The sequence below is a fragment of the Macrotis lagotis genome, chromosome 2 (genome assembly GCF_037893015.1).
Source record: "Macrotis lagotis isolate mMagLag1 chromosome 2, bilby.v1.9.chrom.fasta, whole genome shotgun sequence".
Taxonomy (NCBI): domain Eukaryota; kingdom Metazoa; phylum Chordata; class Mammalia; order Peramelemorphia; family Peramelidae; genus Macrotis; species Macrotis lagotis.
The window spans coordinates 65,189,144-65,201,931 of record NC_133659.1 but is presented as its reverse complement, the minus strand read 5'-3'; the positions used below and the strand labels follow the sequence as shown (position 1 = coordinate 65,201,931).

At 33.1% G+C, this 12,788-nt stretch overlaps 1 protein-coding gene across 9 annotated transcripts in view; it reads right to left on the bottom strand.

The window, feature by feature from the left end:
• Positions 1 to 12,788, bottom strand: part of DNM3 (dynamin 3) — a 670,943-nt gene that overhangs the window by 409,321 nt on the left and 248,834 nt on the right. For all 9 annotated transcript variants that reach the window (XM_074222020.1, XM_074222018.1, XM_074222019.1 and 6 more), the window contains exons 11-12: positions 8,961 to 9,047; positions 5,088 to 5,158 (exon numbers count right to left, since the gene is read on the bottom strand). In XM_074222020.1, coding sequence (XP_074078121.1) covers positions 5,088 to 5,158; positions 8,961 to 9,047 — 158 coding nt within the window. The remainder of the gene's footprint in view (positions 1 to 5,087; positions 5,159 to 8,960; positions 9,048 to 12,788) is intronic.

Sequence of the window (12,788 nt, the reverse complement as noted above, 5' to 3'; positions counted from 1 at the left end):
TCTTTACTCACTATATACAAAAAATTATAGATATATTTTCTGAAACATAAAGACACTTTTAATCAGCAATTACAATGAAGCCAATGAAGTTTCTAGAAAGTGGAACAGCAATGGATGTGTACTGTAAATGTCATTCTTTAATTTTGTTTAAGATTAGGAGAATGAGAAGATGCAGAAGAGATCCATGCCCATTATCTTTTCTATTCTCCGTTGGGCTTTTATGTTTCTCTGGATCAGAATATAAAAACGTGGCATAGAACAAAGTTACATTCTGAATTTCCTTCTTCATAGTCTGTCATTAAGGTATAAAGACTAGATAGATTCTGAGACCATCAATGAAGATCTAGTATAACTCTTTTTAACTTATTTTTTTATATTTTATTTTGATAGATACATATATATTTATGTAAATCATTCTATATATTATCAGTTCTTTCTCTGAAGGTGAATAAAATCTTTCATAGGTCTTGGTAGTTGATTTGAGTATTTATAGCTAGTTATTCACAGGCTATTCTTCAACAATATAGCTGTTACTATGTACAACAATCTCTGGGTTCTGTTCACTTCACTCATTTTTTGATGTGTCTTTTTATGTTTTTCTATAATCAATCTGTTCATTATTTCTTAAAGCATAGGAATACTTCATCACAATCACATGCCACAATTTGTTCAGTCATTTCCAGTGTCCACTAATTTCCTCTATTGTTCACTCAATTTCCAATTCTTTAATATCATAAAAAAGAACTTCTATAAATATTTAGAACATATAGTTTTTTTCTTTTTCCCTGATCATTTTGGGAAATAGACATAATGGTGGTACTATAACTATTAATTTGCAAAATAGGAACCAGTAATTTTGTAGCTTCTATCTCCTGAGATTGCTATTGAGATTGGGATGGGATGGGATGGGATGGGGTGGGGAGAGGTGAGCTTGAAGTTACAGAACAAGCACTAATTCTTAATTAACTTTCAGAAAATATCCCTTCTAACTAAAGCAGCAGGCCATATACATCTTTTCAAATAACATGAAGAAAGAGTATAATTAAGAATTTAACTGGTGAAATGTACTAAAAATGTTCTATTCACTGGCCTAGCAGGTTTATTTTATCATTTGTTTTGTTTTTTGTTTTTAAAGAGCAAGGTACTAATCATAATCTAATTGCCATTTGGGTGTCCTGTTCTAGTCCACTACTTTAAATGGTAGTAATATTATTTTAAGCAGCCAGGAAGTCATGGGTCAACTATTCCTTTTGCTTTGAACTTTTTAGCAAAATACTCACTTGACTGAGGTGAGAATTTGTTTCTATAATTATAGGAAAGGCAGTCATTGATTTCTGCAGTAAAATCCCATTTAACTCGGTAGTACCTTTTAATTCATCATCCTTGCTGATAATTTTGAAGATTCCCATAATACCAACATAACAGAGACAAGTGACATAACTATGTAGCAGATCCTGATCTTGGATATGAGTTGCTGCCTAGCAGTTTGTCCCTAAGGAAATACTGGCCAGGAAAGAACCACTTATCCAACAAGAGCAGCTCTAGACCTGGCACCAAGTCCCAACCAGTAGCCAAAGGAACCTGACACCCAACAAAAAATGGGTATTCATCTTGTTCAATTTTGCAGTTCCTTTCTCTGTCTTCACTGTCTTTGAAATATCGCCGACACTGACTCAGCAACCATGTCTCACAGTTTTTTCATTGCCTAAGAATTCAGTTATCTGGCTAGGTCCCCTGAATTCATCCAGGACAACTAGCTCCATATTTAGGTTGCTATCAAGTGTTTTCATCAGGAGCTAAGGATAAAGTAGCCTGTTGTAGAAGAGAGGATTTGAGCTGAATTTCAAAGGAAGGATCATTTTCTATGCTATAATTTTAATTTGAATATATTGAAGGTGAATTATTTGAATATAGTTGAAATATTAATATCTGTTGATTTTCTGGACCTATTATTCAATACAGAGGCTAATATGGGTAATAAAGATATAGCATGTGTAGAACCATAGTCATACAGAGGACTCAGTTAAGAATACCACTTCATCTAAGAGATAAATATATTGAGGATATTTTTAAAAGATGCTATTGATAACAGGTTCAATGAGGTTGGACTGTTGAGTCTTTGAAGCACAAGTGATGTGTTCTGCTTAATATCAACCCAAATGCCAGCTTTCTGAGAGCATATGCTGGTATCCTCTTGCTGTTGACTTATATGCTGTGCATGGTGAGGAAAAGCCTTATAATTTTATCTGTTAAACCAAAATGAAATATGTATGTAAAATGCTTAAACAAACAATAGCTCTCTCCCTCTGCCCTAGCAGTTCTCCCTCAGCTGTGGGCTTCTTCTACATGGAAGAGCTGCTCTCTCTCTCTCTCTCTCTCTCTCTCTCTCTCTCTCTCTCTCTCTCTCTCTCTCCATCATCATGTGGCTATGAATATATGTCACTATTGGTTTACTATCTCTCTTGTGTGTGGAGTTTCAAAAAGTTAGAAGTTACCAGAAACCTATCAAATGAAATGCATGACAGAATTTTCTGTTTTAACTGCTGAGGAGCTAGTTCAAAGAAATTACCTGTTTGACCAAAGCCAGCCATTTTTAGCTGGCAACCAATAAACCATATTCTAAATGTGAATAATGACTCATTTATCATCTGTGCCATACCCAGAAATGAACTTGATGAGGAGAATGTTTTCTATGAGTCCTTTAACTTTGAAGTCTACTATTCCAAGGATCAAATGAATATATGGAGTATCCTTTCCTTACTATTTTCTTCTCCTTCTCTGTGCTTCCATCTGAATTTTCTTTTCTTCTCGTGCATTTTTAAATAACCCTCTTTTTGGTTTGTCTATTTGTCATTACACTCCCCCCAAACCCCCTCCCCAACTAAAAACAAGATACAAAGAGGGAAAAAACATTTTAGCAAATTAAAAATAGTCAAACAAAATGAATTCACACAGAATTCATTGTCCCAAAATGTACATCTCTTTCTGTACCTTGATTTTTGACATGTCTTTTATCAGGAGGTAGAAAATATGCTTCATAGCAACTTCATCAACAATCTGGCTTCACTAAAATAGCAGGATATAAAATAACACCCCCAAATACACGCACAAAACAGTAACAGTATTTCCATTTAGCAATAGCAAAATCCATGAAGGAACAATAAAACAGAAAAGCATTTATAAAATAACATCACAATGAATAAAATATTTGAGAGTCAATCAACAAAGATACATTCAGGACCTTTGTTGATGAAATTATAAAATATTCCTTAAATAAAAAAATGATTCAGTAATTGGAGGGATGGTTCAGTGCTCATGGCTGAATCAAATCAATATTATTAAAATGATACTACCTAAATTCATTTTAAAAATTCAGTATTATTCTAATCACTATCATAGGGATATTTTCAAGAATAGACAAAATAAATAAACTTGAAAAATAGGCTGTGTAATTGTACAAAAAAGAAATAAAGGAAGAATGATGGAAAAATAGAAGCTCAAAGCTTTATATTAAAGTGAAAATAGAGGTCATCAAAATGATCTAAAATTAGTTTAAATTTAAAAATCAGATTGATTGATCAGATTATTTCATATAAGGGACAAGCAAAAACTAGTTACTTCAATAACAGTGCTCAATAAACCTGAGAATATATATTACCTGGAGAAGAATTCCTATTTTGACAAGAATTATTGAGAAAAACTAGAAAAGAGTTTGACAGAAATTAAATTATATAAAAATCTGATACTATATCATAAAAAGCTCAGATTTGAGACCTGACATTAAAAAAAACACATGGATTTTTTTTAATTGGAAGAGAACCAGATTTAAAACTTTTACAGGGAGAATTCATAACCAATAAAAGAGAAAGGCAATCAAAAACATAAAACAGGTCATTTCAAATGCATGAAATTGAAAACTTTTGCATTTTAAAAATCAACATAATTAGGAGAAGAAGGAAAGTACATAATTAGGGAAAATCCTTGCATAAAATATTTCTATTAAAGGTTAGGTATCCAAGATATATAAGTAAAACAAATATATAGGAGCAAAAGCTACTTCTCATTGGATAAGAAATCAAAAGACATTAGCAAACAGGTCTCACAAAGAACTGCAATCTAATTATCATTATATCAGAGACTTTTCCAAATCACTAATAAAAATAGAAACATACATTGAAAGGATTCTTAGTTTTTAACTTCCAAGAAATTAGCAAAAATTAAAATAATGATTGGTATAAAGTCTATGGTAAGAAAAGGTGAATTAACTATATTGGTGGAACAATAAATTGTTCATTCTGGAAAAGAATTTAGAATCACTGTAAGAAAGTGACTAAAATAACTATAACTTTTGACTAAGAAATAGTATGTCAAAGAACTTCATGATAAAAGTAAGACCCTGAATACACTAAAATATTCACAGTAGAATATAATGTCAGAGCAAAAAACAGGAAATAAAACACAGGGGAATAGCTAAACAGATACCAGTGCATGAGTTTAATAGAATATTATTGTACTGTAAAAATGAATAAGATTAATTCAGAGCACAGGAAGACATAGTAACTTATGTAGAGTGAATTAGGCATGAATAGGAGAACAATATACATGAGGAAAATTATGTGAATGTATAGAAATGAAAATCAAATGAAAATCAAAATTGAATATTGTGAAATACTACTGTTAAACTCACTCTTTTTCAAAGTCATAGGGAATTCCATGGGTGTAGACAGAATTAATTTGTTTTTCCACTAATTTTGTTAAATTGCTTTTTGCTTTTTTCTATTCTTGGTTATAAAAGTTTCACTTTGGAAAGGAGATACAGTGGGAAATGTCAGTGATGTAAAAACAAAAGATATAAATAGTTTTTAACGAGATAAGTCAGGATGAAAATCTGTTTTAACCATTTTTACTTTTCATATAAGAGAATGAATGATTGAATATTTCAAGACATTTGATGATGTATGAGATATAAAAAATTCTTTTCTTTCCTAGATAAATATATAAATGCATATATATATATATACATACATATGCACACTCACACATACACACATGTACAATAAACAAAATAAATATGTCAATTCACATACTTTGCAAAGCCAATGAAGTCTTCATGGTTGGTGTTAATATAGGATACCTGGATATCAATCAGCAATAATACCTAAAAATCAAAGAAAAACAGAACAGCCTGTGAACACAGTACCTCATGAAAGGTGATCTTTAAAATGCCCCAGAACCTCCAAAACCAACAATGGTCTTTAAAATCCCTTAATACGAATGACTAACCATTAGAGAATCTCTAAACCAATTTTATTTTTTCCGTAAAATTCAGTTTCTTTTATTTCCTTATGCCAACTCTGAACCAATATAGAGTTGTCAATAGGGAGAGTGTGCCCTCCACACCGGTGTCAACATAGTGTAAAGTAAATGTGAGGAAGATTCCCTATTGTCTACTACCTGTGGTTTATCTTGGCAAGGGCATGAAAGAGATTTGCTCAGGATGCTTTGCAATATTAAGGTTGAAATCGGGATCTTTGGCAGAAATACATGAATCAAATCACAGAAGTACAAAAGAAATTTGAATAAAGATAATAGTATTACAATTTGTAAGGTAAATACTATAAATGTTTTCTTATCTACAATCTGAAATCAAGTTATTGTAATGAGATCAAGAAGGTGATAACTCATGGACTTTTATGTTGAAAAACTATCAGGAGAAAAGTCTGATACTAAGGAAGACCAACGAGCCAGTTTCCTGGAACTTTGTCTCCAAAAACAATAACTTAGTAGCTGCAAACAGATTGCACTACTAGTCACTTCAAAGCTTTTCCATTGACAACTGTTTGAGTCACTTCACATTAAGCTGGTTGCTAAATAAATACAAAGGGATAAGAGAAGTAATTAAAGGAGGCACGAAACAAACATAGATGAATAAAAGAAATGACTAAAGGGCCTATCTGGGATCACTAAGGACCTTCTTCCCCTCAGCATCATGAACTTTTTCTCAGTAATTTATTCATTAATCTTACCACAAGTTACAAGGGCTTAAGTGCTTTAATAAAGGTAACTCTCAAACAGATCATAACTTAGAGTAGCAAGTATTTGTTGATTGATTTATAATTGAGTCAGAGTACAAGTGAAATTCATTAACCAATGAGTGTTTGCATATTTAGATGTAAACACACATGTGTAGATCCACATGCATACAAACACATGTACATATATTCATGTGTTTATGGATATAACAATACATGAATATATGTGTGTAGTTTATCCATATGTATAATATACACATGCACTCATTGGTATTTGAATTTCATCTATGCTCTCATTTAGTTATACTTCAATCAACAGATTTTTGTTACACTAAGTAGTGGTTTTTTTAATTAAGCAGTTTTGTCCCTGTGATCATGTTATATACATAATTTATATACATATATTACATACATGCATACCTAAATGTATGTTCATATATACACACACACACACACACACACACACACACACACACACACATATATATCGACCTAAAGCTTCAAACTTCAAACCATAATTCCAAATCCAAACTGTGGTTCACAGAAATCCAGAATATTCCTATTCTAAGAATATTCAACTATGGGGAAATAGAAAAAAAAGAGAGGGAAGTCATGTTATCGGTTCATTTTAAGGAGGGAGAAGATTTCCTCCAAAGGCATCATTCCTCAGAAGAGTAGGAGAGAATTCTAATAAATGAGAAGAGGTGTACCTATTAATTTGGGGAAATCAAGAACCAGCATTTTCAAAAAGGAAAAGTATCTTGTGTCTCTTACATAGGTGCATAAAGGTTCTGTAATTTTTTGCTAATGTACTGAAGTAGTACCATGACAAGAAAAGTAACACTTAAATCATTCTCCTGTTTCCTGTGCTCATGACATGAATGAATGTCTTATGTCTTCACAGACATTAATGTGAATCAAAGGATAGGGAAAAAAGTAGAAAAATTACAGATGCTTTATATTCATGTTCCAGGAAATTTCATATCTGGGTTCATCTCAGGAAAATGAGAAGATGTCCATGAAGGGGAGAAGAAAGATATAATTCTTTCCATAATTGTGATATTTTCTATAAGTTAGGCTTGTTCTTTTCTCATCTCAAACATCTTATAATACCTACATTTTCTGAAGTTGTCTGAAGTTCAGAGATACTAAGTAATTTGACCATGAGCACAATAATACAAGTAGAATTTGAACTTAGGTGTTCCTGACTCTGTTTATCCCTCTATAACTATTATGCAAAAATTTCCTCTTATTTGAAAAAGTAGATAACACAGAAAAAAATTACTCTAGAAATAGAAATAATCAGCAGGTTCCAGACTTCACTATTTGAGCAAACTCACATAAAACAGAGATTGTCCATATTTGAACTATTAAAATTTACTCTTTAAAGGAAAAAAACTCCTAAGGTCATTTTATAATCTCTATTCTCCAAATCCTTCAATTTATAGGAAGCCAAAATTGGGGCAAAGATCTGAGAAATCACAGGATGTTTGTGTGTGTGTGTGTGTGTGTGTGTGTGTGTGTGTGTGTGTGTGTTTTTGAATGCAGAGTCCTTGTCAACCACACTTAAGAGAATAATTCTCCTCTTGTGGTCAGCTTTGTAGGGATTTTTTTAAAAAATGAGGAACTATTGGGGTGGCTAGGTGGTGCAGTAGACAGAGCACTGGCCCTGGAGTCAGGAGTACCTGAGTTCAAATCTGAGCTCAGACACTTAATAATTACCTAGCTGTGTGACCTTGGGCAAGCCACTTAACCCCATTTGCCTTGCAAAAGAAACAAAAACCTAAAAGACATGAGGAATTATTAAGAGTAAAATAAAATCATGATAATTTACATTTTGAGGTCAATGACAAATGATATTGATACTATAAAGTTTCATATCCAAAGTTAGCTGCATTCTATAAAAAGAAATCAAAGGTCTTGATTTTTTGTTCTAGCTTCAATTTACCCATTATATTACTCTGATATTTCCTTATTTCTTATTAGCTATCTGGTCACTGAATTTTTCATTGCCTCAGTTCCCTGAAATGTAAAATGGTGATAATATTATTACCGGGTTCACAGGTTATTGTATGTAAATCATGATACACTTTGTAATCTGGATAATTCATAGATCTATGATTTATTATTCCTTTTCCTTCCCCACCATTTCTCTACTTTGGTGAACATTTCTGTCTTTCTCTTTTCCTATTTATTTTTTAATCCTTTCCCTCTGTCTCTTTTCTCACTTCTCTTTCTATCTTCACCTTAAAATAATGTCACTTAGATACCAGAAGATACTCTAGACATTTAGAGCTAGAGGAGACCTTACAGATACTTTACAATACCCTCATTTTACAGATGAGGAAACTGTGCAAATGGGGCTAAATGAATATGAGGCAAGCTTCAGTGACTTGCTGAGACAAGTTATAGAGACTTGCCCAGGGTCACAGAGCTTGTGTCTGAGATCAGATATGAACTCAGGAGCATGAGTGTTCCTGATTCCAGGTTCAGTTCTCTATATACTACATCACATGACTGTATATTTAATAGTTATCCCTAAAAATATAAATCCAATATTAGGTTATTCTTTTTCAAATTTTATGTGTTCTCTGATTATTTTCCATCTGATCATTAGCCTCACAAAAAGAACTCTCCTCCTTACCAGAATATTAGAAATTACAAGATTATTAAATATCTCCTAATTCCAAAGTTATTTGATGTGCCAATTCATAACAACTCATTAAAATGTCTTATGTTTTAGGGGCAGCTAGGTAGTGCAGTGGATAGAGCACTGGTCCTGGAGTCAGGAGGACCTGAGTTCAAATTCGACCTCAAAATGTCATATATTTTAAAAAAAGAAAATATGGGAATCATTTCCTAGACTCTCTCCTAAAGAAACTTAGCACATCACATATACATTTCCCCATCCATCATAAAATTTCTCACCTGGTCCTTAGTCTTTCCTTCTCTTTCACGAATGTGGTTAGCAACAATTCTTTCAGTTTCCTCACAAAGTCTTGGGAAGTTTGCAAGCTATAAGAAAGAGTGAATAAAAATATAAATTTTAAAGCCTACTACAAAAATGAACGTGAAGGCATTGCATATTTTTCTTTACTGTAGTTTTGTAATCTTTTTTTTAAATAGAGCATACCTTTAACTTTACTACCTGGGGGATCAGAAAAGTGAGAAGCGACATTTAACCCAGAAGTCCCACTGCTAGACTTACATCCCCAAAGGAATCAAAGGCCCAAATAAAGACCCCATCTGCACCAAAACATTCATTGCAGCATTTTTTTGTGGTAGCAAAAAGATGAAAACAAAATACATACTTAGTAACTGGGATATTTATTAACTGAGTAAGAGCTAAACAAATTGAAGTTTGTGAAAACTTCATGTAAATAATAAAATGTTACTGTATCATAAAAATAAAAATTGAAAAATAATGCATAATTAATATTAATTAAGAGAAGCCTTGGAAGACTGCTACAAAGAAATGTATAACTATTGTGATGTAAAAAAACTGAAAAAATAAAATCAATTATTATACAAAGACAATGGCTCAGAAAACAATTCTGTCTCTGTATTTGATGTAAATGTGGAAGGTTATGAATATGGAACATTTCATTAACTGGGAGGCACAACTATTGTGTTAAATAATGCAACTGAGCCGCTCACTTTTTCTTTCTTTTAAAATCTTTATTACTGCAAATAATTTGGATATAAGATTTGGATAAAAATTTAGATATACAATGAAGGATATATATGATATATAAGGAAATATATATGATATAAAAACAAAAGGCAAGAAAAATAATATAATTTAACTTTGCAATACATTATTAAAAGGGTAAAATAATAAACTGTCAAAAAATCTACAAATCTCATTATTACTATAACTGTAGAAGATTTTTTTAAAGAACTGAGTAAATAAAGTAAAAACAGCTATTTGGGGGGTAAAATTGACAACTTTAAATAGAAATGAAAAGCATTTAAAAAGACCAAGATTGGTTGAAATACATTGCTAAAAATGTTTATTGTCATAAAAATTACTGAAAGACTAACGTTTTTCATTAGAAAGTGTAAAAAGATGCCTTCTCTAGCAAAAGAAAGAGAAGGGCTTCTCCATATTTTATATATTTATCTGAACACAGGTCTAGGAGTTTTGAACAGCTTTTGATACCTTTAAGAATTTTTTTTTATTTTTTCAGTGGGAAAACTAACCCAGCAAATATAATGTCTAAAGATACTTTCTATCTATATGCATCATAAGATCATCAATCACTTAACCAACAAGCATTTATTAAGAGCCTACTAAGTTTCAGATGCAAAGGCAGGGGCTAGAAATACTAAAACAAATGAAACAGTACCTGTCCTTATGAATCTTATAGTCAATGGGGGGAAATAAATAGGTATACAGATAATTATAGCCAATACAATTATAGCTAAGGGCTGGTGAAGACTTTACTACCTGGGGGATCAGAAAAGTGAGAAGCGACATTTAGCTGAACTGTAGGGAGTCTTCAAGGGGCCGTGAGGACAGATTAAGTACATTCTAGGAACATCAGATAGAATGTCATATGTGAGAAGCAGTAAGGAAAGAGAATTTGACAAGTCCCCAAAATAATAAGATTGGAAATACAGTTTGTAAGCAGGTGATAAAGGACTCTAAATGACTACCACAGGAGTTTGCATTTGATCCTAGAGGTAAGAGAGAGCCCCTGGTGTTTACTGAGCCAGTGAGTGACATGGTCCCACCTCTGCTTTTAAAAACAATCATTGTGGCAGGGATGAGCAGGGATGTTAAACTCAAACAGAAGTGAATCCCTGCTAGCCACAGATTTATCAAGAAACTGACATGTTACCATTACCTATGTTGTGTTATATTTTTATTGATTTCCCAATTCCATTTTATTGTGGTTCAGGTCTCCCTTGGGAGTTCTATAGATGGGCATGCAGTGAGTTTTGAAAAAAGGACAGACTTGAGGTAAGAACAATAACTATAGGTGACTGTTTCAGTAGCGGGAAGTGATGACATGTAAGAGGAGAGAAGAGGAAGATAGGACATGACATCAAAGCAGAATGATTATGACTTGCAATTGCTTGGTCTTTCTGAGATGACTGTATTGCTTCTCTTTATATACAACATTCCATCCTTAATCTGTGCATTTTCACAAGCTGTCTATGTACCTAAAAATGCTTCATTTCTCCCTGGAGAATCCCTGAGTTACTTCAAAACTCAGTTTAAATGAAACCTCCTACACAGGGTCTTTCCTGATTCCCCACCAACTGGATATGTGAAGTGAGGGAGTGTGAAAAGATGAAGCTGTTTGTAAAACTTGGTCAATAGAATGATATTAGAAATGGGAAAAATTGAAAAAGAAGATGATTGATTGTTATGGCAATGGGGGGAGGAAGAAGAGGAAGAGGATTCTGTTCTATTCAACTAGCACACATTAATTTGTTATAATATGAAAAGGATAATTTTACTCTCACAAAAGTATTAGGGTTAAACCACCTAGAGGTAACTTCAAATTTCTACAGTGGGTCCCTGTCAGGTCCACCAGGTCTTAATTACCTATGCTGGCTCGATACCCTTCAAACATCAGCCACTGCCCTACACATGTACAGTAAGTACCTCTGGTACTTGCTATTCACTCCACAGAGCAGATTAACTGAATTTCCTTCTATGGGTTGTCTCCCCCAATAAGTGTTTGAGTTTCCTGAGAGAAGGAATGGTCATGCTGTTTTCATTTGTATCCCAAGTGTTTGGAACTTGGTAAGCATTTAATAGATGTTTTTAAGGTTGTTTATTCAAGGTTTCTTTGGATTCATGAGATTATTCAGGTTCAGCTCTGCTTAAATCCATAAGCCTTAAAACCAAAATTATTTCAAATAAAGGGTGTTTAATCAAGAAGATGCTAAAATCTTTTGAGACACTCTTCCATATATATATATATATATATATATTTGAAAGAATGGATACACTTAAGGAACATCGATAGAGGGATATGAAGGCAGGAAACATAAGTTACCAGGAGACATATAGAGTTATACAAACATGAGAAAGACCTGAGCAAATATATTCAAGTAAAGACACACATAGAGAATATGTGTGGGCAGGACAGTGAAGGACAATTGATGTCGTCTGGTCACTGCAACTTTCCCCAACCTCACTATCCACTGACAATATATTGTTGTCAATAAGCTCAAAAATGACCTGCCCATCTCATAGGCACTACCAAATGCTTCCGAGTACAAACTCAGTAATGCCTCCTCTCTATTAGTGATCTTCCAATTATCTATCTCTATCTCTATTGATCTGTTCCATCTGTGAGCTTCTGAAAACCAGACACCATCAGGGGCAGCTAGGTGGTGTAATGGATAGAGCACCAGCCTTGGAGTCAGGAGGACCTGATTTCAAATGTGACATCAGACCTTTTAATAATTACCTAGCTGTGTGATCTTGGGCAAATCACTTAACCCCATTTCCAAACAAAATCAGAAAGAAATCAGACACTAGCTTTTACTTTGTATCTCCAGATTTTAGTACAGTGCCTAATATACAGTAAGTTGCTTATTGTCAAAGACTATTGGATAGTTCCTAGATTTGAATCTTCTTCTCTTCATTTACATAAGATATGCATGCCAAGCTTTCCCCAGCCAGGTTGGTCTTGGGATTTCAGGATTAACAATGTGTCCAGTGAAAATGATTGTCTTCTTAGTTGTATTCCATATAACATGTTAAGATGTTGGAAAACATCTTCTTTTGGACAC